Source organism: Prionailurus bengalensis, chromosome F2 (assembly GCF_016509475.1).
Source record: "Prionailurus bengalensis isolate Pbe53 chromosome F2, Fcat_Pben_1.1_paternal_pri, whole genome shotgun sequence".
Lineage (NCBI taxonomy): Eukaryota > Metazoa > Chordata > Mammalia > Carnivora > Felidae > Prionailurus > Prionailurus bengalensis.
In genome coordinates this window covers 3,378,452-3,404,006 of record NC_057353.1, presented here as the reverse complement: position 1 = coordinate 3,404,006, position 25,555 = coordinate 3,378,452, and the positions used below count along the sequence as shown (strand labels likewise).

The 25,555-nt window shown below is 40.2% G+C and overlaps 1 protein-coding gene across 1 annotated transcript in view; it reads right to left on the bottom strand.

Annotated features, from left to right (window-relative positions):
• The window catches only part of SNTG1 (syntrophin gamma 1), an 888,222-nt gene that overhangs the window by 304,569 nt on the left and 558,098 nt on the right, over window positions 1–25,555 (bottom strand). Inside the window, exon 5 of the mRNA XM_043601045.1 lies at window positions 21,572–21,706. Coding sequence (XP_043456980.1) covers window positions 21,572–21,706 — 135 coding nt within the window. The remainder of the gene's footprint in view (window positions 1–21,571; window positions 21,707–25,555) is intronic.

The following is a 25,555-nucleotide window of genomic DNA, read 5'->3' as shown; positions in this document are numbered from 1 at the left end:
GAAGTGAACATCGGGGGCATCTGGGTGGCTCAGTCGATTGAGTGTACAACTTCCGCTCAGGTCACAATCTCACTGTTTGTGAGTTGGTGCCCACATCGGGCTCTGTGCTGACAGCTGGGAGCCTGGAGCCTGCTTGGGATTCTGTGTCTCCCTCTCTCTGCCCCTCCCCTGCTCGCACTGTTTCTATCTCTCAAAATAAATAAATAAAAGGTATGTGTTTTTTTTTTTTTTAAGGAGTGAATAGCATCACTACAGAATCAGAATTTCAGTAAAGAGGTTAAACAGCAGAATAAATGTAACCAGAGAAAGAGTTAATGAAGAGACAGGAACACTCAAGAATTTACTGTCCATGCTCCAGAGACAAACGGTGAGTATAAGAAAGTAAGAAAATGAAGAATCAAGGGAGATGATCTAACATCCATCTAAAAAATATTACTGAAGGGAAAGAACAGAGAGATTGGGAAATAGTATATTTAAAAAAATAATTGCTGACAATTCGTCAGAATTGGAAAAAAAAGCACAAAACCTCATACTCAAGAGTCCCTATGACTCCTGAGCAAAGTAAATAAAAAGAAATCTTCACGGATACATCAGAGTGAAACTACAGGTCACTACAGACAGGGATTCCTAAATCCCCAATGCATTCAGGAATAAGGGACAGATTCCCTACAAAGAAAGTGTAATTAGAGTACAGACTTTCCAAAACTTCAAATGCAACTTCAGAGTTTGGCGATAAAAAATATATCAAAATAAAGCAAAAATGTTAACCTTCTTCCAAGATGAAGAAAAAAAGCACTAAAAAAAAAAAATAAATCTATCTATCTATCATCTATCTATCTATCTATCTACCATCTCTCTACATCTGTATATATACACATATATGATCCATATATGTAGATAAAACTTAGAGATAGTTTTATATTATTTATATGTGGCAAATAAACAAAATTAACAGGATTATAAACACGAAAGGCAAATCAGTTTATCTTTATGGCGGGGGGGGGGGGGGGGGAGGGGAGAAAGGGACCAGTGAGGGGAACTACTTTTTTAAGCTGATGATGGGCAGGCACATAGGTGACCATATCTTTCTTGCATTTCAAATATCAAATGGTATCTTATAAAAACAAATTTATGCAAATATGATATATATGTTTGTATGTGAAAGGTTATAAATAAGAACAATGTAACTGATAAGCAAATTAACTAAGTATCATTGTTTTCATAAGCCAATTTCTGTTGCTGGTTTTCAAAATTATACATGTGACCTACATTCTTAGTTCAACTTTGGAAATGTTAATCCATACTATTATACTTTAAAATGACAGTAGGTAGTTATCGTTCCAGTTTTTATTTTGGAAAAAAAATCAAATTTACAATATATTACAAGAATAGCTAATGTGCACCTTTATCCTCTTAATCTAAAATTAACGAGATGTTGATATTTTCCACATTTACAAATACTCTCTTGCTTTCCAGATATTGATTTAGGCATTATTTTTGCTGAAGCATTTTGGGGTTATAGACATCTTGACACTTCACCCCCAAATTTTCCTATATATTTTTTTTCTAAGAACAAGGACGTGTTCTTTTTCTTCATGTATCTTTGCAATATCATCTTCACTCCCAATTTAAGATGGACACCATATTAAATGATACATTACTATATGTAATAATAGATCATATACATATAGTACATATATTATATGTATATGATCTATTATTATCCAATATATCTAATATATTTAAATGTCTCCAATTAGTCCAAAGATATTCTTTTAAAAAAATATTTATTTATTGAGAGAAGGAGAGAGTGTGTGCCCCTAGGCAGGGAAGGGGCAGAGAGAGAGGGAGAGAGAGAATCCCCAGCAGGCCCCGTCTGTCAGCACAGAGTCCAATGTGGGGCTCTCTCATGAACCACAAGATCCTGACTTGAGCTGAAACCAAGAGTTGGACACCTAACGGACTGATCCACCCAGGTGCCCTGGACCAAAGATATTCTATATATACATATATTTTTTTTCCAATATGATATCCAATCAATATATTGTATGGTTGCCATTACCCTTATCTCCTTTACCTTATTCTTATTTTGCCTCAGTACAGAAGTTCTGTGCATCGTCACTGCTATGCCATGCTCAGAGAAGGGATGCCCCATGTTGGAATGAGGAGAAGCTGTGATTTTGATGCCATTCTTCCTAAGTCAGTCTTAGTAATTAATTATCCTGAAACGAATCTTTATCCCCCTCTCTCCTGTATCTCCACATCTCTACTCCGCTGGCTTCTCCTTGTCAACTGACATGTTCAACTGTCACTGAGTGAGAAAAGTAAAGAAGGAGAACGACTTTGGTTTTTTCTCGCTCTATGTACGTACTTGGAACCACCCTCTTTCTCTTGAAGAGCAAGTTCAGTACGTTTTCATCTACTGCTCACACTATTCTGATCTGGCTTCAGACTTTACCACATCTCTGAAACAGTCCTTAGAGGAACAGACTGGGGTCAGATTATCATAGTCTGAATGGACTGGCTCTTCTTCTGTTCACCGTCTTGAATCCATTAGCTCTCTTTCCGACCTAAAATGTTCCATGATAGAACTCATCCCTTCACTAAAACTCCTATCAAACACTATTCAAGGTCGGTACTTAGTAAGTTCAGGGGTTGCTAAGATGTTTGAATCAAACTCCCTGCCCTGCAGAGACTCATAACCTTTGGGGGCCAGCAAATATGTCCACAGAGAACTGCAGTAAATGTCGTAATTAGGCACAAAGAGACATAAATTGGTCCAGTGGAAACTCCAAGCATCTCCAAGTGTGTGAAGTCCATTCTGGCCTTGCTTGTTTCCTCTGTACTCCATACCCATGTATCGTTCCCTGAAGCTGGTCCTACTGGGGTTTGTATGAGCAATTTTTGCCGAGCGTGCTTCAAATTCAACTTGTATCGTACTCCTCTCTGAAAGCTGACATTTCTTCTCACGTTCCTCCCTTCATCAATGGCAACACAACTCGCCAAGCCACTTTGCCTATGAGTTTGCACCTCATCTTAAATCCTGCCCCACTTCATCCCATAAGCAACATGTCCCATGACTCACAGTCTTTGCTTACTGTGCTGTCTTTCATAGTTTCGTAATTTTGCCCACAATTTCCCCTCTGATTACAAGTTCTGCTCTCCACACGTATCTTGCAACATCCTGCCTCATATTTAAGACGTGTTTCCTTAATTACATTCTTTGGGAGCAGCCCCTAACTTAGACCTCTGTACTCTGCTATCATCTATCTGTACATTCTGTCATGTTTCACACTCCTGAAGATAGTATTTTTTAGCCCTCATTATGTGCCTGGGACTGTATTGCCTGTGTTATGTGTGTTAACTTACCTAATCCTCACAATTATGCAACAAAGTCGTTACTTTGTCCTCTTTTAAGTGATTTACATGTGAGGAAATGAGGTAAATCTTACTTTCCTCGGTTATATATAAGAAAACTGATGAAATCATCAAACTAGGAAGTGGAAAAATCTTACCTAGAGCTAATCTAATTCCAACACCCCATGCTTTGCCTGTTTATATGGATACACAATTCATTGAGCATGTGGGGCTCAATGAAAACATGGAATAGTTTAGCCCTATCTACAGTTCAGTCCTTGATACGTATGCTTATGATAACTGATACAGGTTATCTGACCAGAGATTAGATACCATCTTTTCTAGGAAAATACTTCTTTTCTTGGATAATTTGGTAACAGATACACCTTGGGCAATAATCCAAAAGACCAGCTCTGTTCATATAAATCAAAATGCACTTCAGATGAATCAAACGTATTAAGATTAGTGAAAAAATGATGATTTCATTATGAGTTATTTGAAAATGCTAAACACAAAATAATAGAGACTTTAAAATACACTGGTTTTGGTTTTTTGGTTTGGGCTCAGGTCATGATCTCACGGTTCATGAGTTGGAGCCCCATGTTGTGCTGACAGTGCAGACCCGGCTTGGGATTCTCTCCCTCCCTCTCTCCCTGCCCCTCCCCTGCTTGTGCTCGCTCTTTCTCTCTCTCTCTCTCAAAAATAAAAACATTAAAAAAAAGATAAATGAAATATACTGTCAACAAAGGACATACCCAGAGTCCTTTGGTGATTGTAAGCTGATCCAAGTTGGGAGATAAATTACATTTTGAACTGGATAAATTAGTAATCTGGATTGATAACCAGTCTGATTAATGAGCCAGGTTTTTCCCTGAAGCATAATCTATGCATTATGCTCATTTCATGTATCCTCAATACATGAAAAGCATAATAGGATTATACTAATTCAACACATATTATGGTGATGGTTCAAGTATTTGACTCATATGGTTTAAAAATGTGTTTGTTATTCTTACGTACCTACATTTCAGTAACTGTGCACACCACCAATGTAATATATTCAAGCATCATTTGGATGTTTCTTACAGACTCAGTGGCACTAAATTTATTCATTGAAATTAATATGCAAGAGTAATATGGTACAGAAATTATATTTTGGTCCTAAAAATGAAATATTAAGAACTTGTCAAGGCATTTGTGTTATATGTAAGAAGAAAAGTTTGTTAAAAATGTTTCAAGGGTAAAAAAAAAAAACTGATGCTACACAACAGATAAATGTCCTTAGAAATCTGTGTTTAACGAAGCATGTTTAGTGTAACATCTATCCTTTGTATGCATCATATCCTTAGCAATGATTTCATGAAAAAAATTAACTCTATGCAGAAAGTGTACTTTTACCAGCGCTATTTTTTTCGTGTGGTGAGTACTATCGTTCCATTTTTCCACAATGTTCCACTGCATGTGCTCTGTCATGATCAAAGGCTTGCTAGTAATCACAGGATTAACTGCCACTATGACCCACATCATCGTGGTGGTTGGTGACCAATCAGAACGCTGCCACCACTATAGGTCTGGAGACAATGTTTTTACTCGAGCCACAATCCTCTCTTCCATGGCTGCCATATCTCCTGATGCTTAAACCCTAGGAGATTTATAAACATCGGTGGCCTAGTGGTGATTGCTGACTGTTTCATAAAACAAAAGCCCCATAAGAGAAGGTTTTCCAGCACTGTCATATAAATGTAGCAATCTCTATAACAATAAAAGAAAAAGATGCCCCAGTTTTGAAGGTCAAGCCTTTGCATATCCTTCTATAATAAAATCACAGCTATCGAAACCAAAATTGTCTACCTATAACTAATTTTTAGTTTTGAGACATATTCATGCTCTGCTTCCCTAATCTTACTTGGAATGGCTGCCTCCCTCAAAAAGAACAGGTCAAAAAGGAGGAGCAGAAACAAATACCCTCTATTGTTTCATTCATACACATAAAATAAAATTTAAAAAGGATCAGGATTGGGGCGCCTGGGTGGCTCAGTCGGTTCAGCGTCTGACTTAGGTTCAGGTCCTGATCTTGCGGTTTGTGGGTTGGAGCCCTGAGTCGGGATCTTGGCTGTCAGCTCTGAGCCCGGAGCCTGCTTTGGATTCTGTGTCTCCTTCTCTCTCTGTCTCTCCCCTGCTCGCTCTCTCTCTCTCTCTCTCTCAAAAATAAACATTAAAAATTTTTAAAATAATAATAAAAGGATCAGGATCGCACCAATAGCTTCTGCCTTAATTTTACATACCAATGACCCCTTTTACCTGTAAAACTGACTTGGGAAAATCATGCATTGACTTAAATCAAGTTTTATAGCATGTTCTACAAGGTGATTGTCGGCATTTGAGTCTTTTTAAAGGTTTAAAAGATATAATGTGCATGGTGTGTGTTTGTGCACATATTCTGATCTCTGTATTGAATGGCTCTTTGCTACAGGAGAAAGAAAAAAAATTATCTGAGGCTACACACACCATCCGTCCTAGGTGACCTAATAAGAATCTGTCACCAGTGAGCACACTATCAAGCCTAGCTGCAGTCTCTCTGCTGATCAAATTTTCCGCGGGTAATGAAGCTCACCCAGACTGTTCCGCATCCTGTCACATCCCCTGTGGGAGTCGGCGCTGACTCCAAGGCTAAAGGTGGCCGTTAACTTCTCTAAATGCTACCTTCAGGAAATCCGAGTTTCACCGGTGGGATTACTAATTGCACGTTTCTTCCACCAGCACAACTAAACGAAGTCGTTTTGTCTTGTTGATTCTAAATTCCAATGGCACCCATTACAATGCTACTCAGGTACCATCTGCAGCAGTGCCCCCCCCCCACCACACTTCACCTTACCCAGGATTTTGCTTTCCGCAGTTATCCACAGTCAACTGTGGTCAGAGAGCAAATGATCCTTCTCGTGTACCCTCAGAGGGTCAACAGCAGCCTAACGCTACGTCATCTGCCTATGCCCTTTCATCTCGCTTCATCTCATCACACAGGCATCTGATCATCTCACATCATCGCAAAAAGAAAGATGAGTACGGTGTGAGATATTTTGAGAGAGCGAGAGAGAAAGAGAGAGAGAGCGCATTCACAGAAATTTTATTGCAGGATCTTGTTATAGTTGTTCTCCTTTATTAACAGTTGTGTTTAATTTTTTTTGAAGTTTTATTATTTATTTTTGAGAGAGAGAGAGAGAGACAGAGAGAGAGAGAGAGAGAGAGAGAGGGAGGGAGAGAGAGAGAGTGAGCAGGAGAGGGGAAGAGAGAGAGGGAGACACAGACCCAGATGCAGACTTTACCATAGGTATGCATGTGTAGGAGAAAATACAATTTACATAAGGTTCAGTACCATCTATGGTTTCAGGCAACCACTGGGTCTATTAAGATGTATTGCCCATGGATGGCGGGGGGTGGGGGAGGCTGCTCATTATTGGTGCTACATATCTATCTGATAGTTCTACCCTATCTGGAATTTAATCTCCAAGATTTTCCCCTACCGGTTTCACTTTCGAAACCGGTGTCTTCATGATGAAATATGTAGCCATCCCATATTGATTTTAGCCTCAATGGCCTTCTAAAAATATTTTGTCAATACTTAAAACTAGCATAGACTGAATTTGATTTTCTTTCAGGGCAACATTGGAGGGGATGATATCACTAGGTCAACCATAGCCATCTCTCACTTAAGAATGTAGATCATTCAGAAGTTGACAGGGTCTGAATGATTTCTAAGCACAAGGGAAGATGATTGCTTTCTTTTGTGTTAACTGAAGCTTTCACACATCTATCTGACAACACTATGTATCATTCTGATCAGCAGTCACTGTCCTCTCTGCATCTAAAGGTCTTGAGTAATTGCTGTTGGCATTTTTCTACTGTTTCCAAATTATCACAGATGGAACAGGCCTTATCTTATATGAACCTAATGCTAAAACTTCAATCATATCATCTCTGAATAGATCATAGAATGTTCCAGAAAAGTAGCTAATACAAAGCTCTGGGGCACCAATCTAGCCTGTTTGCTGATGGGAGTCAAGTAACTGCACTGGATGTCTTAGCTTTACTTCTCTGTCATTGACAATTGCAAGTGTTCCCAACTTTCCCAAACGATCAACATTTCGCCGCATTGTATGCATATAACTGGAATAAAAGTGTCAGATATGTAAAATATTATACCAAAGGGCCTGTCCTTTGCTCCAGTCTCTGGCTCAGTTCTATTGTAAATTTGAAGACTCCCTGAGAAGGGAGTGATGGCGTAAGTTTAAGCCCCTGTCTGATGAGGGTGATTATTGTGTCTTCTTCATTACTAAGCGCATACTCATGGCATTTCTAGAACTCGGTTCCACCTTTGTTTGCTGATAAAGTTCACCAGACTGGTGTTTCCATCTTGACCTATTGCCCGTGTGGCCTTCCCTATGCTGGCCTCCTCACTCAAACTCCACACACCATTCCTGAGGTAAAGTCTCTGTCTTAGCTCAGGCCGCTGGACTGAATGGGTTGAACGACAGACATTTCTGGAGGCAGGAAGTCGGTGATCAGAGTGCCAGCAGGGGTGAATTCTGGTGTCCGCCTACTTCCTGGCTTAGAGACGGCCACCTTCTTGTATCTTTGTGTGGAGAAAAGAGGAAGTTCTGCTGTCTCGTCCTCTTCTTATAAGTGTGCTTATCCCTTCATGGGGCTCTGTCCTCATCACCTCATCTAAACCTAATTACATCAAAGGTCCTATCACATTTGGGGTTAAGGTTTTAACATATGAAAATTGGAGATGAACATACATTCAGTCCATAATGGACTTTCCAGGTATTCCTTCCTTATCCCAATCCAGTATGTTTCCTGCCTTGCCAGAGGCACCTCCTCACACACTTACTATGCACTTTCCAGTTCTAGATTTCTGTGACTGAACTAAGCCCTACCTTATGTCAGAGCCTTCGGAGAAAGGATCTAACAGGCTCTCTTAGCACGGATGCCTAGGTTTGGGCCAGTCTGCTCATCCTTGATCTCCACATATAAACATTTTGCTTAACCCAAGTTCTCAAACCACTCAGCCCCAAGTCTCACCTATTGGAGTGAGCCTTTCCCCTGGACTCATGTCTCAGTGTCTGTGCTCCACGGTCAGTAGGCCAATTCCAGGTCCCAGGGCCCCCCTCCCATGTTCAGGCATTGTCAGGTTCCACTGCTAATTCTCCAGTTCAGGACTCATCTCACTGAGGCTCCTTGCCCAAGGGCTTTCTCAGCTAGGCTGAGCTGGCCAGAAATGACAGGAGGTGACAACCCCAGAAGCAAGCCTAAACTAAAGGAATGGGCCTAGGAACATGAATCCCAGCTCCTCCTGCCCTCCTGTCAGGGTGTAAGGAGATTCAAACTGTGAATTGCTATACTCTCCTAGGGTTTCCTGAAGAATGGAGCTTCATTTTCCTTCACAAGCAAACTGCCTGAGGACAAGGCTGTCATTAGTTCCCTGAGGTCCCCTCTCATAGAGGCCCTCCTCCTACATTTACTACAGATTTTCTATTCCCACATTCGCCAACCAGAGCTTCATAACATTGCCCCCAGATTTCATACTGGCATCCTTGCCTGGTGTCTCCACCTAATATCTGCTGTGCCCTAAGAACACTCTCCTATCCTTTCCCCTAACTTGAGGAGACTAAGCATCAACAATGTTTCAGCTGTTAGGCACAGATCTGACTTGATTCTCACACCAGTTGGATGATGACCTCAGCCCTAATCCTCCACCCTCCCAAACTCATCGTAAGTGAAAAGTCAAGCTATCATTATAGAGAGAGAGCACAAAGACCATATTTTGTTAAGGTCACGTCCAAAGAGGGTCTGGTTTTCCATGCAGAGGTGCCTAAGGGCCTTCAACAGGGGGCGGTTGAAAAAAGCAGTGTTCTCCCAGAGAACAGCTGTAGTTCTGAGAGTGTAGGGCATTACATTCTTTTTTGTAGGCTGGTTACCTCCAGATGTCGATTTAAAAGGTAGAATTTCATTTGGGATGGGTCCCAGGAAGTGTTCCCGGGTGAAGAGAAGGGAGTTGGAGAGTGGAAGGAAGCGAAGCCAATGCAGGGAGGGTATCGAGCAGGTTACTGCTCTGTGTCGCTGGCCCCATCCTACTGGGAGTCGGAACGTCTTTCAAAATACCCACCCCAAACTTAAGCTGGTTGTCACTGGTGGAGGGCCGCCTCCGGGGGAGGCAGTTCCTAACACCTTCCCTCGCCCAGTGCACGGGCTCCCACACACAAAGCCGTGAGCCCTAGCGGCCAGTGGCTGGGCAAGGGACCAACATTGTGTAGGAGGCAGAGCACCACAGTGTATGGGCAGGCCCCTGCGGGCACCATCTCCTCTACCTTCTGGGAGGATTCCCCATGGGGGTGGGATGAACATATAGACCTGAAATGTTGCTGTGTCCTTGAAGATAGGGACTAGTGACCTCTTATTGTGGGATTTCTGAAAGACAGTGGCTGAGCACACCCTAGACCTGGCTGGTGCCTGTAAAGGTGCACAGAGGGAATACCTGTTCAGTTGTTGCACTGCTTTCAGAGGGAAAGGACTGGAGCCTCATGGGTTCCAGTGATTCTGTGAGAGGTAGAATGGATGATCTAAGAGGCAGTAGCTACCAGATGTTTTCCTGGCCAAATTCATTTGGCCTGGTGGTGAGGTATGTATTGGAAAGGAGACGGGGTCTGTTCATAACAGTGTACCAAGGGGGGATGGGGCTTCCCTCCCAGGGTTCTTCCACTAGAAAGGTTTTTTTTTTTCTTTTTTAGCCTGTCAATGTCATGGATAACATTAGTTGAGTTTTCAATGATAAACCAAATTGGCATACCTGGTATAAATCCCATTTGGTCACGGCATACAATTGTTTTTACACATGGTTGGTATTCGACCTGTGACTATTTTGTTGATGATGTTGCATCTATGTTCATTAAAGATATTAGTCTATACTTTCTGTATATTTTTCTCAGCCTATTTAATTTTAATCTGTATGTGGCTTTATATTTAAGATGGATTTCTTGTAGACAACATGTAGGTGGGTCTGGATTTTTGATGCATTCCGACAGTCTCGGTCTTTTAATTGGCATATTATTTTACAGTGGTTCCTGATATAGTTGGCCTAACAGCTACCATATTTATTTTTTCAGTTTATTGCTGTCGATTGTATCCTACCACTCTTTTTCTGCACTTGGTTGTTTAAATGGAGTATTCTGTACTTTGTAGAATCATATTCCATTTTCTCTCCTTTCTTATTATACCAGTTATACTTCCCTTTTTACTTTTTTTAGTAGTTGACCAAATGCTCGTGATATATACTTGCAGGTAATCCAAAGCCACTTTCAAATTACACTACACTGATTCACAGGTGTTTGAGTACCTTATAATAACCAAATAATCCTAATCCTGCTCTCCCTTTCCTTGTCTAGTTTCTGTTACTCATTTCACTTATAATAGTCATTCATAAATATGTATACAGTATTCATATACAGTATATATATTATATATAATATAAAATATTAGATAGTATAGTATACTATATAAAATATATATAGTGTTCATAAACATAATAAAAACATTTTTGCTGTTATTATTTTGAGCAAACTTTTATCTGTTATGCCAATTAAGAATTAAAAAAAGGTCTTATTTTTCTTTCACTTATTTATTCTTTGTTGCTCTTCCTTTCTTAATGAAGATCCATGTTTTTGACCTACATTGTTTTCCTTCTCCCTAAAAATGTTTTTTCATTATTTCTTGAAAGGCAGATTTGCTGCCAAAAATTTCCTTGGTTTTTGTTTGAGAAAGTTTTTGTTTGTCCTCCACTTCTGAAGAAAAAATTTGCAGGATACAGAATTCAAGGTTGGTGATTTTTTTCCTCTCAACACTTTATATATTTCATTCCACTCTCTTCCTGCTTGCATGGTTTCTAAGGGGAAGTTAGTTGTAAATCTTTTTTTTTTAAGTTGATTTATCCGTGCTGTAAGTGTGGAGCCTGATGTGGGACTGGAACCCACAAACCACGAGATCATCATCACCGCCAAGAGCTGGATGCTTAACTGACTGAGCCATCCAGGTGCCCCAAAAGTTAGTTATAAATCTGATCTCTGTTCCTCTACAGGCAAGGTGTGTTTTTTCTTCTGGCTTTATTCAGTATTTTTTTCTTTATCTTTGATTTTCTGTAACTTGAAAATGATATGCCTAGGTGTAGGTTTTTAGCATTTATCCTGCTTGCTGTTCTCTAAGATTTCTGTGCCTGTGGTTTGGGGTCTGACATTAATCTGGGGAAAATTCTCAGTCATTATTGCTTCAAATATCCTTTCTGTTCTGTTCTGTCTTTCTTCTCCTTCTGATATTCCCACTTCACATATGTTACACTGTTTGTACGTGTCCCACAGTCCTTGGATATTCTGTTCTGTTCTTTTCAGTCTTTGTTCTTGTAATTTTTCAGTTTTTGAGGATTCCATTTATAAATCCTCTAACTCAGAGATTCTGTCCTTTGCCATGTCCCATCTACCAATGAACATTTTGAAGGAATTCATCCTTTCTGTTTCTGTGTTTTTATCTCTAGAATTTTTGGGGGTGCTTTTTGAGGATTTCCATCTTTCTGCTTACATTACCCATCTTTCCTCATGTTGTCTATTTTATTCAGTAGAGCCCTTAGCTTATTAATCAGAGTTGTTTTAAATTTCTGCCCTGATAATGCCAACATCTCTGACATGTCTGGTTCTGAGGTTTGTTCTGTCTCTTCAAAGTTTGTGTGTGTGTGTGTGTGTGCATGTGTGTGCATGTGCGTTTAACCTTCTTGGTGTTTCTTTTAATTTCTTGGTAGCTTCCCATGATGTACTCGGTCAAAGGAACTGCTATCAGCAGGCCTTTAATAGTGTAGTGATGCAGTGTCGGGAGGGGAAGCTTTCCCCAACCCTATGATTAGGTCTCAGGCTTTTGAGAAGCCTGTGTTTATGGATGTGAACCTCAAAAGTCCTTCTCAGTTTATTCCCATCCCCTTGAGTAGAACGGGATGGCTAGAGGACACAGGCATTGGTGCTGGAGTTGGGTATTTTCCTTCCTCAGGTCAGTTATGGTCAGAAAATGCCCAAGTAGTTTAGGCGCTGATTAGCTAACTAGCTTCCTGTGAGGGCAGGCATCATTCAGAAAACAGTGCTCTGACCCATTTCTGGTTCCATTTCTCCCTCCCACTCCGTGGACACCAGAGAGGATTTATCTCCAGTTCTTACTGTCAGAAACTGGTCAAACTCCTAGAGATAAATTTTAAAACACTGTGGGGCCCCCTATGACTGGGTCCCCTTCGAGTTAATTCTCAGATTGCCCACACTGAGTGGCCAGCATTTTGTCAATTATAGCTCAGATCTTCCTGCCTGGCCCTGGTTCCCACTGTCTGCTCTTGAGACTCTGGTTAGCAGCAACTCCCTGTATTCAACTGTCTTGTCTCCCCAGTTCTGAGGGCCGAGGTTGGCCCTGTCTTCTCTGTCAGGAATCCAAGAAGAGTTGAGTTTTCAGTCTGTTCAACGTTTTATTTTTGAGGAAGGAGTGGTGACTTCCAAGATCCTTACAAGCGGAACTGGAAGCCAGAAGTCCCCTGGCACCTTTAACCCTCAGACTTGTCCACATTGAGCCTCCAGCGATCCAATTACAGTTCTGGTCTTCCTATGCCAGCACAGGTGGCCACGGTGATTCCTGTGGGCAGGCCTCTCATTTGGTAAGCTGTGACTTTCCGTATTTGCCTGTCTGTCTGTCCAGTCTTGGGAGTAGCAGTTTTCCCTGTGTCCTCCTCTCCCTTACAGATCCAAGGAGAGCTGATGCTTTTCCGGTCTGTTCAGATTTTACTTGTCATAATAGAGTGGTGATTTCCAAGTTCCTTAATATGTAGAGCCACAAACTGGAAATCCCTTTTTTATTTTTTTCACTGAAAGAATAAATGAATAGAAACCCATTTTGTGAATGTACCAAAATTCATTTGTCAATTCACAACTTGTTTTAGTTCATAACTTGCATATTCTTGTACAAGCCTTCCTGTGAACATTTGTTTTCATTAATCTTGGGTAAATCCCAAAGAGTAGGATTTTTTCACTTAAGAGAAGGTTTATGTTTAACTTTATAAGAAACTGCCAAATAGTTCCCCAAAGAGGTTGCTCAACTGATACTTAATGCATGAGATTTCTGAATGAAACACATCTTTGCCAAGTCTTTTTTTAAGTCATTGTAATGAGTGTAAATTTGTATATTATGGTATTTTAATCTGATCTGCAGTTCCTTGATGACTAATAATTGGACCATCGTTTTGTGCTCTCCTAAGCAAGTTGAATATCTTATTTTGAGGTCTTTGGCTCAGTTGTTATTATTTTTTTCCTTTAATTGGATTGTTTGTACCTTTTTTTTTTCAATTTGTGGTAGTTCTTTATATATTCTAGACGCAAGTCCTATCTCAAATAGGGCACATTTTCTCCTAATCTGGGGTTTGCTTTTTCATTTTCTTAAAAAAGGTATTTTAAAGATTAAATTTTTAAAATATTGATAGAGTACACATTACCATTTTTTATTGTATTAGAATTGTTTTGTCCTAAAAAATCGTTGTCTACACTTGAAATCAAAAATATTTTCCGATTTTTTTTTCCAGAAACTTATTTGTTTTGGTTTTACATTTCACATACAGTAAAATCAATCTGAAAATATTCATAATTCATTGTAATCTTATTTTTCCATTTATTTACTGAACTGTTCCAGCATATTTATTGAAAAAATTTTCAGTCCCCTTTGAACTGATATGACAAGTGACCAGTGGCATTAAAGAAGATGGGGGAGGGACGCCTGGGTGGCTCAGTGGGTTGAGCTTCTCACTTGATTTTGGCTCTGGTCATGATCTCACGGTTCATAAGTTCCAGCCCCTCACTGGGCTCCACACTGACAGCGCAGAGCCTGTTCGAGATTCTCTCTCTCTTCTCCTCCCCAGCTCATGCGAACAGGCTCTCTCTCTCAAAAATAAATGCATAAACATTAAAAAAAAAAAAAGAACGGGAAATAGAAAGCACCAAGAATCCTTCTTTCCCATCTACAATTGCACTGGGAGAATCTGCCTGGTATAATTATTTTTGAATTCTGGAGTCTACGGCAAGGACTGTAGCTTTCAGCAGAAGTTCTGAATGGTAAGTCATGGCTAATTTAGGTCAACTTCAGCTCTAGGAACAGTAGCGAATACCCACTCCTCTCCCCCAACCCGCCCCTGCCCAATGACAGACAGCTGTGTACCTGTTCCTGAAGCAGCTGACACCTGGCTCGTGGGAAACAGAGTAGGCAGTGGGAACTCTACTCCAAATATTGTGGATCCAAGCTCTGATCACGGACTTCTGCTTTTTTTTTAAGTTTATTTCTTTATTTTGAGAGAGAGCATGAGAGGGAGAGAGAGAGAGAGAGAGAGAGAGAGAGAGAGAGAGAGAGACAGAGAGAGAGAGAGAGAGACAGAGAGAGAGAGAGAGAGAGAGAGAAGCAGAGAGGGAGAGAATCTCATGCAGCTGAGCTGGGTGCAGTGACCTGAGCCGAAATCAAGGGTCTGAAGTTTACAGCTGAGCCACCCAGGTGCCCCACTGATTTCTCCTTTGCTAGCACAGCTGCAGAGAGACACAGGCAAGCTGCCTCTGTTGCAATCCCCACTGGCTCCAGCAACTTCTTGGAGATTCAAAGAGCCAGGGCCTTCCTTCCCCTTCGTTTCTCTCTGTTTGCTCTTTTGGGAGCCAGACACATAAGAAGTAGGATACTCAAAAGAAACTGTGCATTCACGTATGGGGACATTTACAAAGTCGCGGAGCACGTCCAGGGAAAGACACAGGCTCAGGCAAGAGCTGAGAAGACACTTTAGGCTAATCCCTGGCCTAGAGATGGCCTACAGAAATTAAAGACTAGGAAACACACAAAAGCAGCAAACCCCGGGAAAGGGAAGAATTTTAGTTCCAGAGTGACCACACTGTAAGAGACAAATGTCCAGTTTTCAGCAGCAACGAAAAATCTCAAGGCGTACCAACAGGACGGTACAGTCCTTTCGAAGGCTGGCACTCTTCACAAGGGAACATGGCACCCTCTCCAGGCATGGCATGTGTCAGGCCACACACAAATTAAGTCTCAGTAGATTTTAGAAGGCACAGAGCATACAAACTATCTTCTCTGACCATAACAGGATGAAGTTAGAAATCAGTAACCGAAGGAAAAGGGAAAGTTCACGAATTTGTGGAACTTAAGACATTTTCAAGCACCCGATGGGAAAAGGAGAAATCACAAGGGGAAATAGAACATACTTACAGATGAACGAAAATGAAAATACAACATAGCAAAACTTTGAGCTGCAACGAAAGCAGTGCCAGGAAGGGAACCTTTAGCTGTAAAAGTTAACATAAAAAGAGAAATCTCCAACCAACAACTTAACAACTTAACCATTTAAGAAGATTAAAAAAAAAAAAAAACAGAAGGAAGAAAATAATGATTGCAACAGAGATACATAAAACAAAGAATAGAAAAATAATACAGAAAATCAATGAAATAAGAAGTTTGTACTTTGAAAAGATTAACAAAATCATAAATGTTTACCTACATTGGCTAAGAAAAAAAGAATATTATAGACGAAAATAATGACTAAAATCGGAACTAAAGGTGAGGACATTACTACCAACTAATAGAAATTTTTAAAAAAATCAAAAAGAGGACTAAGAATTAACCAGATAGCTTGATGAAATAAACAAATTCCTAAAAACACAAAACCCACTCAGCCTGAATCATGAATAGAAAAATTGAATAGACATAGTACTAATAAAGAGATTAAATCAGCAATCAAAAACCTACCCACATAGGCTTGGACCTGATAATTTCACTAGTCAATTCTACCAAACATTTAAAGGAGAAACAAGGGGCGCCTGGGTGGCGCAGTCGGTTAAGCGTCCGACTTCAGCCAGGTCACGATCTCGCAGTCCGGGAGTTCGAGCCCCGCGTCGGGCTCTGGGCTGATGGCTCAGAGCCTGGAGCCTGTTTCCGATTCTGTGTCCCCCTCTCTCTCTGCTCCTCCCCCGTTCATGCTCTGTCTCTCTCTGTCCCAAAAATAAATAAAAAAACGTTGAAAAAAAATTTAAAGGAGAAACAATACCAGTTCTTCTCAAACTGTTAAAAAAAATTAAAGAGGAGGGAAAACACCCCAACTCCTCTTTTGAGGGCAGCATTACCTTGGTACCAAAACCAGAAAGACTACAAGAAAAGAAAGCTACAGACCCTTATGAGCATCGATGCGAAATCCTCAACAAAATACTAGCAAACTGAATTCAGCAACATATTAAAAATATTATAGATCATGACAAAGTGGGATTTATTTTTGGAATGCAAGAATGATCCAACATGTGAAATTCAGCCATTGTAATATACCATATTCACAGAATGAAGGACACACACAGACACAATGACATCAATTGATGCAGAAAAAAAATATCTGACAAATTCAACACCCTTTCAACACTCAAAAAACTAAGAATAGAAGAAAACTACCTCAATAGAATAAAGGCATATATGAAAAACCTACAGGTAAGACTGGACTCAGAGGTGAAGGACTTACAGCGTCATCTCCAAGAGCAAAAGCAGGGCCAAGATGCCTACTTTCAGCATCTCTGTGAAATGTAGCACTACAGGTCTTAGCCAAAGAAATGAAACAAGAAAAATATATAAAGGATATACAAATTGGAAAGAAAATTAAAATTACCTCTGCTCACAGATGACATGATCTTCTATGCAGAAAACCTACACTTTGCAGCTAAAGTTTCCCTTCTTGGCAGTTTCCCCTGCAGCTCAAAGTTTGATATGTCGTACTTTTCATTTTCACTCGTCTTTATGTATGTTGTATTTTCCGTTGTGATTTCTCCTTTTCTCATTGGGTGCTTAAAAATTTCTTAATTTCCACAAATTTGTGAACTTTCACTTTTCCTTCTATTACACACACACACACACACACACACACACACACACCCACCCATTAGAACTAAAGAAAAAATCAGCAGAGTAGCAGGATACAAAGTGAACACACACAAATCAGTTCAACAATGAAAAGAAAATTAAGAAAGCAGCTCCATTTACAATAGCATCAAAAATAATAAAATAGGTGAATTAACTCACCAAGAAGGTGACAGATATGCACTAAAAACCACAACCTATTTTACTGAAAGAAAATAAAGATGTAAATACATGAAAAGACATCCTGTGTTCATTGGTTTAGAAGGCTCAATACTGTTAAAATGTCATTATTATCCAAAGCTAGCTACTCCTTCAGTGCGATGCTCATTAAAATCCCCATGTCAATTTTCATGGAAATATAAAAATCCATCCTAAAATTTATATAGACTCTCAAGGAACTCTCATGTAGCCAAAACATTCTTGCGAAAGAACAAAGCTGGATGGTACACACTTCCTGATTTCAACATTTACCACAAAACTAAGGTAATCAAAACAGTATTGTACTCACACACAAACAGATGGATAGACCAATGCTACAGAATAGAGAGTCCAGAAATAAACCCACACACACAAGGTCAAATAACTGTTGACAAGAGTACCAAGATGTAACAGTGTAGGAAAACTGGATATTCACCTGCAAAAGAATGAAGTTGGGCCCTTAACCAAAATCATATACAAAAATTAATTCAAAATAAATCAATGTACATGATGATGTACACATAAGAACTGAAACTAGGAACTCTTAGAAGAAAATGTAGGGGAAAATACTCATGACATTGGATCTGACAATGATTGCTTAGCTATAACACCAAAAGTCCAGAGATATAAATTGAACTTCATCAAAATCAAAAACTCCGCATCAAAGGAAACAACAGAGTAAAAGGCAAGCCACAGGTGGGGAGAGAGTATTTGCAAATTACATATCTGCTAAGAGATTGAACAAAAAATTGCTACAGAATTACCATTTCATGCAGCAATTCCACTTCCGGGAATGTATCCAAAAGAATTAAAAACAGGGACTCAGATACTTGTGTTCCCATGTTCATATTAGCATTATTCACAAAGGCCAAAAGGCGAAAGCAACCCAAATATACACTGTTGGGTTGGATGGATAAACAAGATCAACAAAAGAGGCGATATCCATGCAACAGAATATTACACAGTCTTATAAAGGAAGGAAATTCTGACATTTGCTACAGCATGGATGAACTTTAAAGATGGTATACCGAATGAAATAAACCAGACACAAATGGCTGAATATTGTGTGATTCCACTTATATTAGTCAATACATAGAAACAGGAAGTAGTATAGAGGTTACCAGGGGCTGAAGGGAGAGGGTCTGGGAAATACTTAACGGACCCAGAGTTTTAGTATGAGATGATGAAAATTCTCGATACGGATAGTAGTGATAGGTTCACATCAATGTGAATATGCTCAGTGCCACTGAACTGTACCCTTAAAAATGGTTAAAGTGATGGGGCACCTGGGTGGCGCAGTCGGTTAAGCATCCGACTTCAGCCAGGTCACGATCTCGCGGTCCGGGAGTTCGAGCCCCGCGTCGGGCTCTGGGCTGATGGCTCGGAGCCTGGAGCCTGTTTCCGATTCTGTGTCTCCCTCTCTCTCTGCCCCTCCCCCATTCATGCTCTGTCTCTCTCTGTCCCAAAAATAAATAAACGTTGAAAAAAAAATTAAAAAAAAATGGTTAAAGTGATAACTTTTATGTTATGCATAGTTTACTACAGTAAAAAAAAAAAAAAAAAAAAAAGCAATTGGCATGGGTCTGTTTCCAGACTCTATAATGTTCCATTGATTCACGTACCTGTACTTGTGACAATCTCACATTGCATTCATTATTGCAATCTTATAGTAAGTTCTGAAAGTGGGAAGTATAAACACTCCAACTTTGCTCTCCTTATTCAAGATTGTTTGGGCTATACTGGAGTCGTTGTATTTCCATGTAAATCCTAGCAATAGCCTGTCGTGGTCTACAAAAACATTTTGGGGATTTTGATTGATAATGAGTGTTTAGGAAGATGTGACAACTTAACAATATTTAGTCGTTAACTCACAATCAAGTTACATTTCTCCATTGGCTTGTGTATCTTCATTTCATTTATCACAGTATTGTAGTTTTCAAGGTAAAAGCTTTGTACATATTTTGCTAAATTTCTTATCCCTTTGATGTATTGTAGATTCCATTTTTATTTTTGTGTTGCAAATTATGGAAATATGACTAACTTTGGACATCGTCCTTATTTTCAGCAACCTTGATGAATTTGTATGTCATTCTCTTTTTTGTAGATTTCTTAGAGTTTTCTACACACACCATCATGGCATCTAAAATAAACTTGTTTTATCTCCTTTTTCAACTGTTATGCCATTTATATCCATTTCCTGACTTACTGTACAACCAAAACAATATTGAGTAAAAATGTGGCAAGTGATGATCTGTGCCTTGCTTACAACCTCAGAGAGTTCTTCAATGTGGATGATAAAGTTAGTAAGAAGTGTTCATTAGGAGATTATTGGCTTAAGGGAGTTCCATCCTATCCAGACTTTGCTGAAAGTGTTTCTTATAAATGACTGCCAAATTGTGTCGATTTGTTTTTGCATGTGTTGACATTATCATAGAATGTTTCTCCTTGATTCTATCAAGTTCTTCCTAACTTTCTTTTCAAAAGAGAGATTAGGTTTACGTATATTAGCTATTTTGATTGCATACCTTAAAATCAATAATATTATCTCCATGTTGATAGTCCGGATTTTACAAATGACAGCATTTTATTGTTCTAGGACTTGTGTAATATATTCATTCCAAAGACTTATAGGAGTTGTATTGCTTCACTGAAAAGAGACAGAGAAAGAGAGAGGGGAGGAGGAGAGGGAATAGAGTGGGGGAGGAAGGAAGGAAGGAAGGAAGGAAGGAAGGAAGGAAGGGAGGAAGGGAGGAAGGGAGGGAGGGAGGGAGGGAGGGAGGGAGGAAGGGAGGAAGGAATTGACTATTGACTGCTATTGTTTAATTAACTAAAAGAAAGAAAGGGCACCCTGTGGGAACAATTTAATCAGCTTTGACAGCCAGACCCATGATTCAGGATGATTTAAATGGTCTGTGACAAAAGAATAGTTAACAGTCTGCAAAATGCCCATTATCTTTAGTTAGCAAAGGCCTATTGATTTAGGACCTGGTGTGACTCCCATAGGATGTTGGTGACAAGTGAGGTGGAAACTCAAGTTCAGCATTATTCGTCACCAACAAAACACTCTGAGGTAAGTCTGTTAATAAGCTACAAACTAAATCTTTGTGCTAAATAGCTATAGATGTCCAGGGAATCCAGGAAGCCGAATGTTTGTTGTTTTCTATAATTTTCTTCTGAGATCACATATGGCAACACTGTTAAAATAATGTCTTTAATGTTATTACACAATAAGTGATAAACTCTGAAAGTTGTCCTCTTTAATGACAAAGTTGTTTTGTCAAGTATAATCTAATTTCACCTAAGGATGTCTTCCACAGCTGTACTTCAGTGTTACTAAGCAGACCAATGAGTCTCGAGTGATGATTTATGGCCCTTTCTGAGGCTGGATTAGCGGCGAGGTAATATGCCAACCAGTCGGGGCATCAGAGAGACCTTGCTATGACACTTAGGCATAATTCTATCAGGGAGGTCCATGGAATCATTCATGCACTTTCCCCTGGGGAAAAGCGTTGACATTGAGTCCAGTGACTGTCACCTAAAGCCTCACGCTTCCCAGGTGCGAAGAATTGGGCTCCACGTTGGTACCACCTGCAAAGTTCAATGTGATGCATCTGTCAGGGTAGGCAATGATGTAAGGTCACAGTAGGAAAAACTGCCCTGCACTGTTCTCAGACAGTACTCTGTGTAAAAAGCTGGAATGCACCTGCTCAAGGTCAGATGATAGAAGTGTCACCGCAGCCCCATAACCACAGCCGGGAGTCCGCGAGGTGCCTTCGTGTGTAGGGATGGGCCCTAATGTGTGGCTGTGGACCCGGGTTTGGTACTTGGAAAAGGACAGTGCTTACTTAATAATGTGAACAAAGCTGACACGAAAGACGACTGACTAGGCTCGGAGAGTAAAAGAAAATATATTATGAATTTTCTGTGAATAAACATTTTTGTTAACAGAACAAATTAAAAAAAAAAAAGAAAAAAACAACAAACTTCAACAGAAGGAAGAGCTACTTACACCAGAATAGAAAGGTTCACCAGACACACATATCACATCTTGCTCCTGGATCATCAAAATATCTTTAGCTAGGTGCAGCCGGACTTTGAAAGGCTCCTGATTACCATCCTGCAGCAAACAAATCCCTGTCTTTGTCTTCAGGCAGGGAGAGAACAAAACAGAGAAAATAAATTACACTCAGTTTATAGAATATAATTTTATGGCCGATTCACAGCAAAACATGATGAATAGCATTTGAGACCTAAGGAAACTGCACACTGATGAATCTGGGATTTGATACTTAATACAGGTGCAGGCAAGGTTAACCATTTCATGTGAGGTGACCTCAGGTAATGGAGGCTATGTCAGAAAATCCACATCAGATGAGGCCAGGGAGGAGGATAGTTTATACACCATATCTGAAAAATGATGAGTTTTGTTTAAGACTTATAATCTAAGTACAACATTTTGGTAACAGATTTATTGAGATACACCTATATATATAATTCAACCTCCTATATAATCACCTCCTATATAATTCAATCACCTCCTATAATAATAAATCACCTCCTATATAATTCAACCCTTTAGGATGTACAAGTCAGTGTTTTTTAGTGCATTAAAAGTCGTGCAGGCATCATTATAATCAATTTTAGAACATTTTCATCCCTCCAAAGGGAAACCTGTTACGTCCATCACCCCACCCCTCACCCTAGCCCTAGGCAACCACTAGCCTACGTTCTGTCTCTGTGGTGGAATTTTAAATCTGAAACTCTACGTACTTAACATCTTTTGGAACCTCCACGATTTCATCATTCCTAGTCACCAAGCACACAGACACACATAGTTGGACACACGTACACACCCACTCACAAACACTCATGCATGCACACATACACAGCCCAGCTAAAGAAATGAGGATACAGGTGTGAGGAGAACTATCTACATGAATGCAGTTAATTAAAAGCCGCCTGACTTCAGACTCAAGATGTACGGTTCCCAGTCCACTGATTTGTTTCAGATATTTCGGGGAATTGTCAAAACAGCCCGTGAAGGTGGCGGAACTTGCACTGCGTGGCTTTACGCCAGGACCTCAGTGATCGTGGAAGAAGCCCACGAAGCCCACGAAGCCCGTGTCTCCTGAAGCAGATCAGGGTATAACACTCACCCAGATCCACAGAAATATGCTCCCTAGCAAGAGCACTGAAGGTTCCTATTCATCAGAAATACAAACGGAAATTCCTCTGAGACAGAAAATCATCCCTGGCTGCTATTCTGCACCAAAAGTCAACAGGAACAATGGCTACCTTGGCAATTACATTTTCATTTCATAAGTATTGAGCCATTCTTAATTTGGATAACTGGATAAGTACACAGAAATACATATTTACCCTTAGTATTTAATGAGCACAAAATCCCGGGCAATAATGCCAGGCTTTCTCTTGGAATACAAATTCACATGTGGGTCTCCAGGGGTATGTTTCTTTAAAAGAATGTTCCATAATGTAAATGAGAATATACTTAGAGACCGCGGCCTCTAAAAACAATTCTTTCTGCAAACTGCTTTATTCCATGTGCTAATACATGCCATTACACCCCATATATTATTCTGTAAGGGTTATGATGTCTTTTAGGGAAAAACAAGCTTCTTCCGGGACCAAGGATGGTGTGCTTTCCTCCTTTATGGGACTGGTGCACTGCAGACACTCAGTAAATTGTGTCGATTAGTCTATTCTAGAGCATAACTCAAGTGGATGTGTCTCGAGGACAAAAATATTTCAGCAAAAGTAAATTCTATTTTCCTTAATATAGAACATAATTTTCTACATTTTTCACAGAGAAAAGTCTTTCATGCTTACAATGTGATCTTGGCTGGGCACCACTCTGAGATGGCATGGGGAAGAGGAAGATATAAAATAATATCAAAGCCAAGTGAACATAATTGAGCACATTTGCTGATTTTTTAATGTACAGTACATTCGGGCCAATTTTCTCCCCGAAGTGTAATGGAATGGCTGGCAATCACAAATAATGCTGTCTCGATGTGAGGATGAAAAAAGGGGTTTTCCCTGAGAGCCCATCAATACATTATTGTTACACATCAAAGAGATATCAAAGATCATCCAGGGAAAGTTTGAGGGACAAAAACACAGCTATGAGACTTCTGTCATTACGTCTGATGTGGTCAGAGCTCCATTCACTCAAATAATGTATAAAATGCCCCCTCATTATTAGATAGTTGTCTGCAAAACAAAATACAGACTTTGAGCTCAGATTTGGGTCCTGGGAAGACAGAATTAAAGAAAACAAAGAACGAAGCAGATTTTGTTAGAATGAATACACACACACACACTAAACACACATACACACACACACACACACACACACATGCACCCCAATAAATAGCTGTTTGGAGAAAATAGAAAAAAGGGACTCATAAAGCTAACAAATTCAACTTAAAATATAGTCTCTAGGGGTAAGAGATGATACATATATCTGATTATAAAAACTCAGCTGTGTGCATGCAAATACATTTAAAATCCCATACATACATCCATTTTTCAAATACTGCAAATTTTGCAAATAGTTTTTTTGGCCAAAAAAAATGTTGTTAAGAGTGAGTCAGACGTGAATCAGACAATAGTCTCTGACCTCAGAGTATTCTTACTTACAAAAATATGCATATGTCCACAAAATGCACTGTGATATCTGATATGGGAGCAACATGGAGAGGAGAATTAAGTATTCTCGAGGGAGGGAGGTGTTAAAGACACCTTTGACTATAGAAAAATGTCTTAAAAAATAAGAAAATAATAATTAGAGGAGGCGACAGCTATTTGATTCAAGAAGGAAGAATGAGTAAAGATATGAAAGTGTGAGATTGGAGAGCCGACATGATGCCAGAAGAAGAGAGAAGCACGAACATGCATCCCTGATGCTAAGTCTGCAACGATCTGACAGAGGCAGAGGGAGGAGAGGTGCCAGGTGTAGAGGAGGAAGGTCAAGGCCCTGGTGTGATGTCCCAGGCGGTTAAAGGTATCGGAGATGCCCCAGAGAAAGCTGACCAGGGATTTATGTTTTATAAATATATTTCTTATGGCAGAGCAGGAGGCGGATAGGAACTGGGAAAGTTACAGCATGGTTTTTGTTGACACAAGTATAGAGCTGGAGCAGAAAATGTTGGCGCTTGGTCAACAACTGCATTAGAAGCAGAGCTGCGACAGTGGATTAAAAACTGGGTACCCTTCTGATTCAGAGCAGCTCCGCTGGGCCGGTATCATCTCTAGTGAAATGTGGCCGTGTGGCTTTTCATTGTTTACTAGTCACTTGCATAGCGCTACTGTGTGCCCAGAAATATTATTTCATTTGATCCTCCTGACAACCCAGTGCAAGTTGTTTCATAGACAGGAAAAGAGCAGAGCAGCAGAGGTGAATGGAAGGCAGGATTTGAACCCAGACTGCTGGGCTCCAGATGCAGCGGTCTTAGCTACTTGCTCTGGTTTCCCTCATGCACGGATTAATTGAGGGATGACTCCCCCGATCCTCCTGTATGCAATGACATGGCCATCAGTGTCTCTCACCAGGCGGTTGCAAAAGTGCTCTTGGTGACTAGAGGGTCACCAAGAATTTCCTAGGGGAATGCAAAGAAGGACATCATCTTGAAGCAGCTGTTCCTTCTGTATCAAAGCAATGACCACTGTGGGGGAGGGGGGGTTAAAGTGAGTGAGGCCATGCTGACCTGCGGATTGTCCCATCAAAGACAAGCTATGGGGTACGCATAGGACACTGTCTGACACTGAGAGAGGCTTGATCTAAAAGGTCTCATCCCCCATGGATTGCTTCCAATAAGAATGGGAACCAGGAGGGGCACCTGGGTGGCTCAGTTGGTTGAGTATCTGACTTCGGCTCAGGTCATGAATTCATGGTTTGTGAGTTCGAGCCCCGCATCGGGCTCTGCGCTGACAGCTCGGAGCCTGGAGCCCACTTTGGATTCTGTGTTTCCCT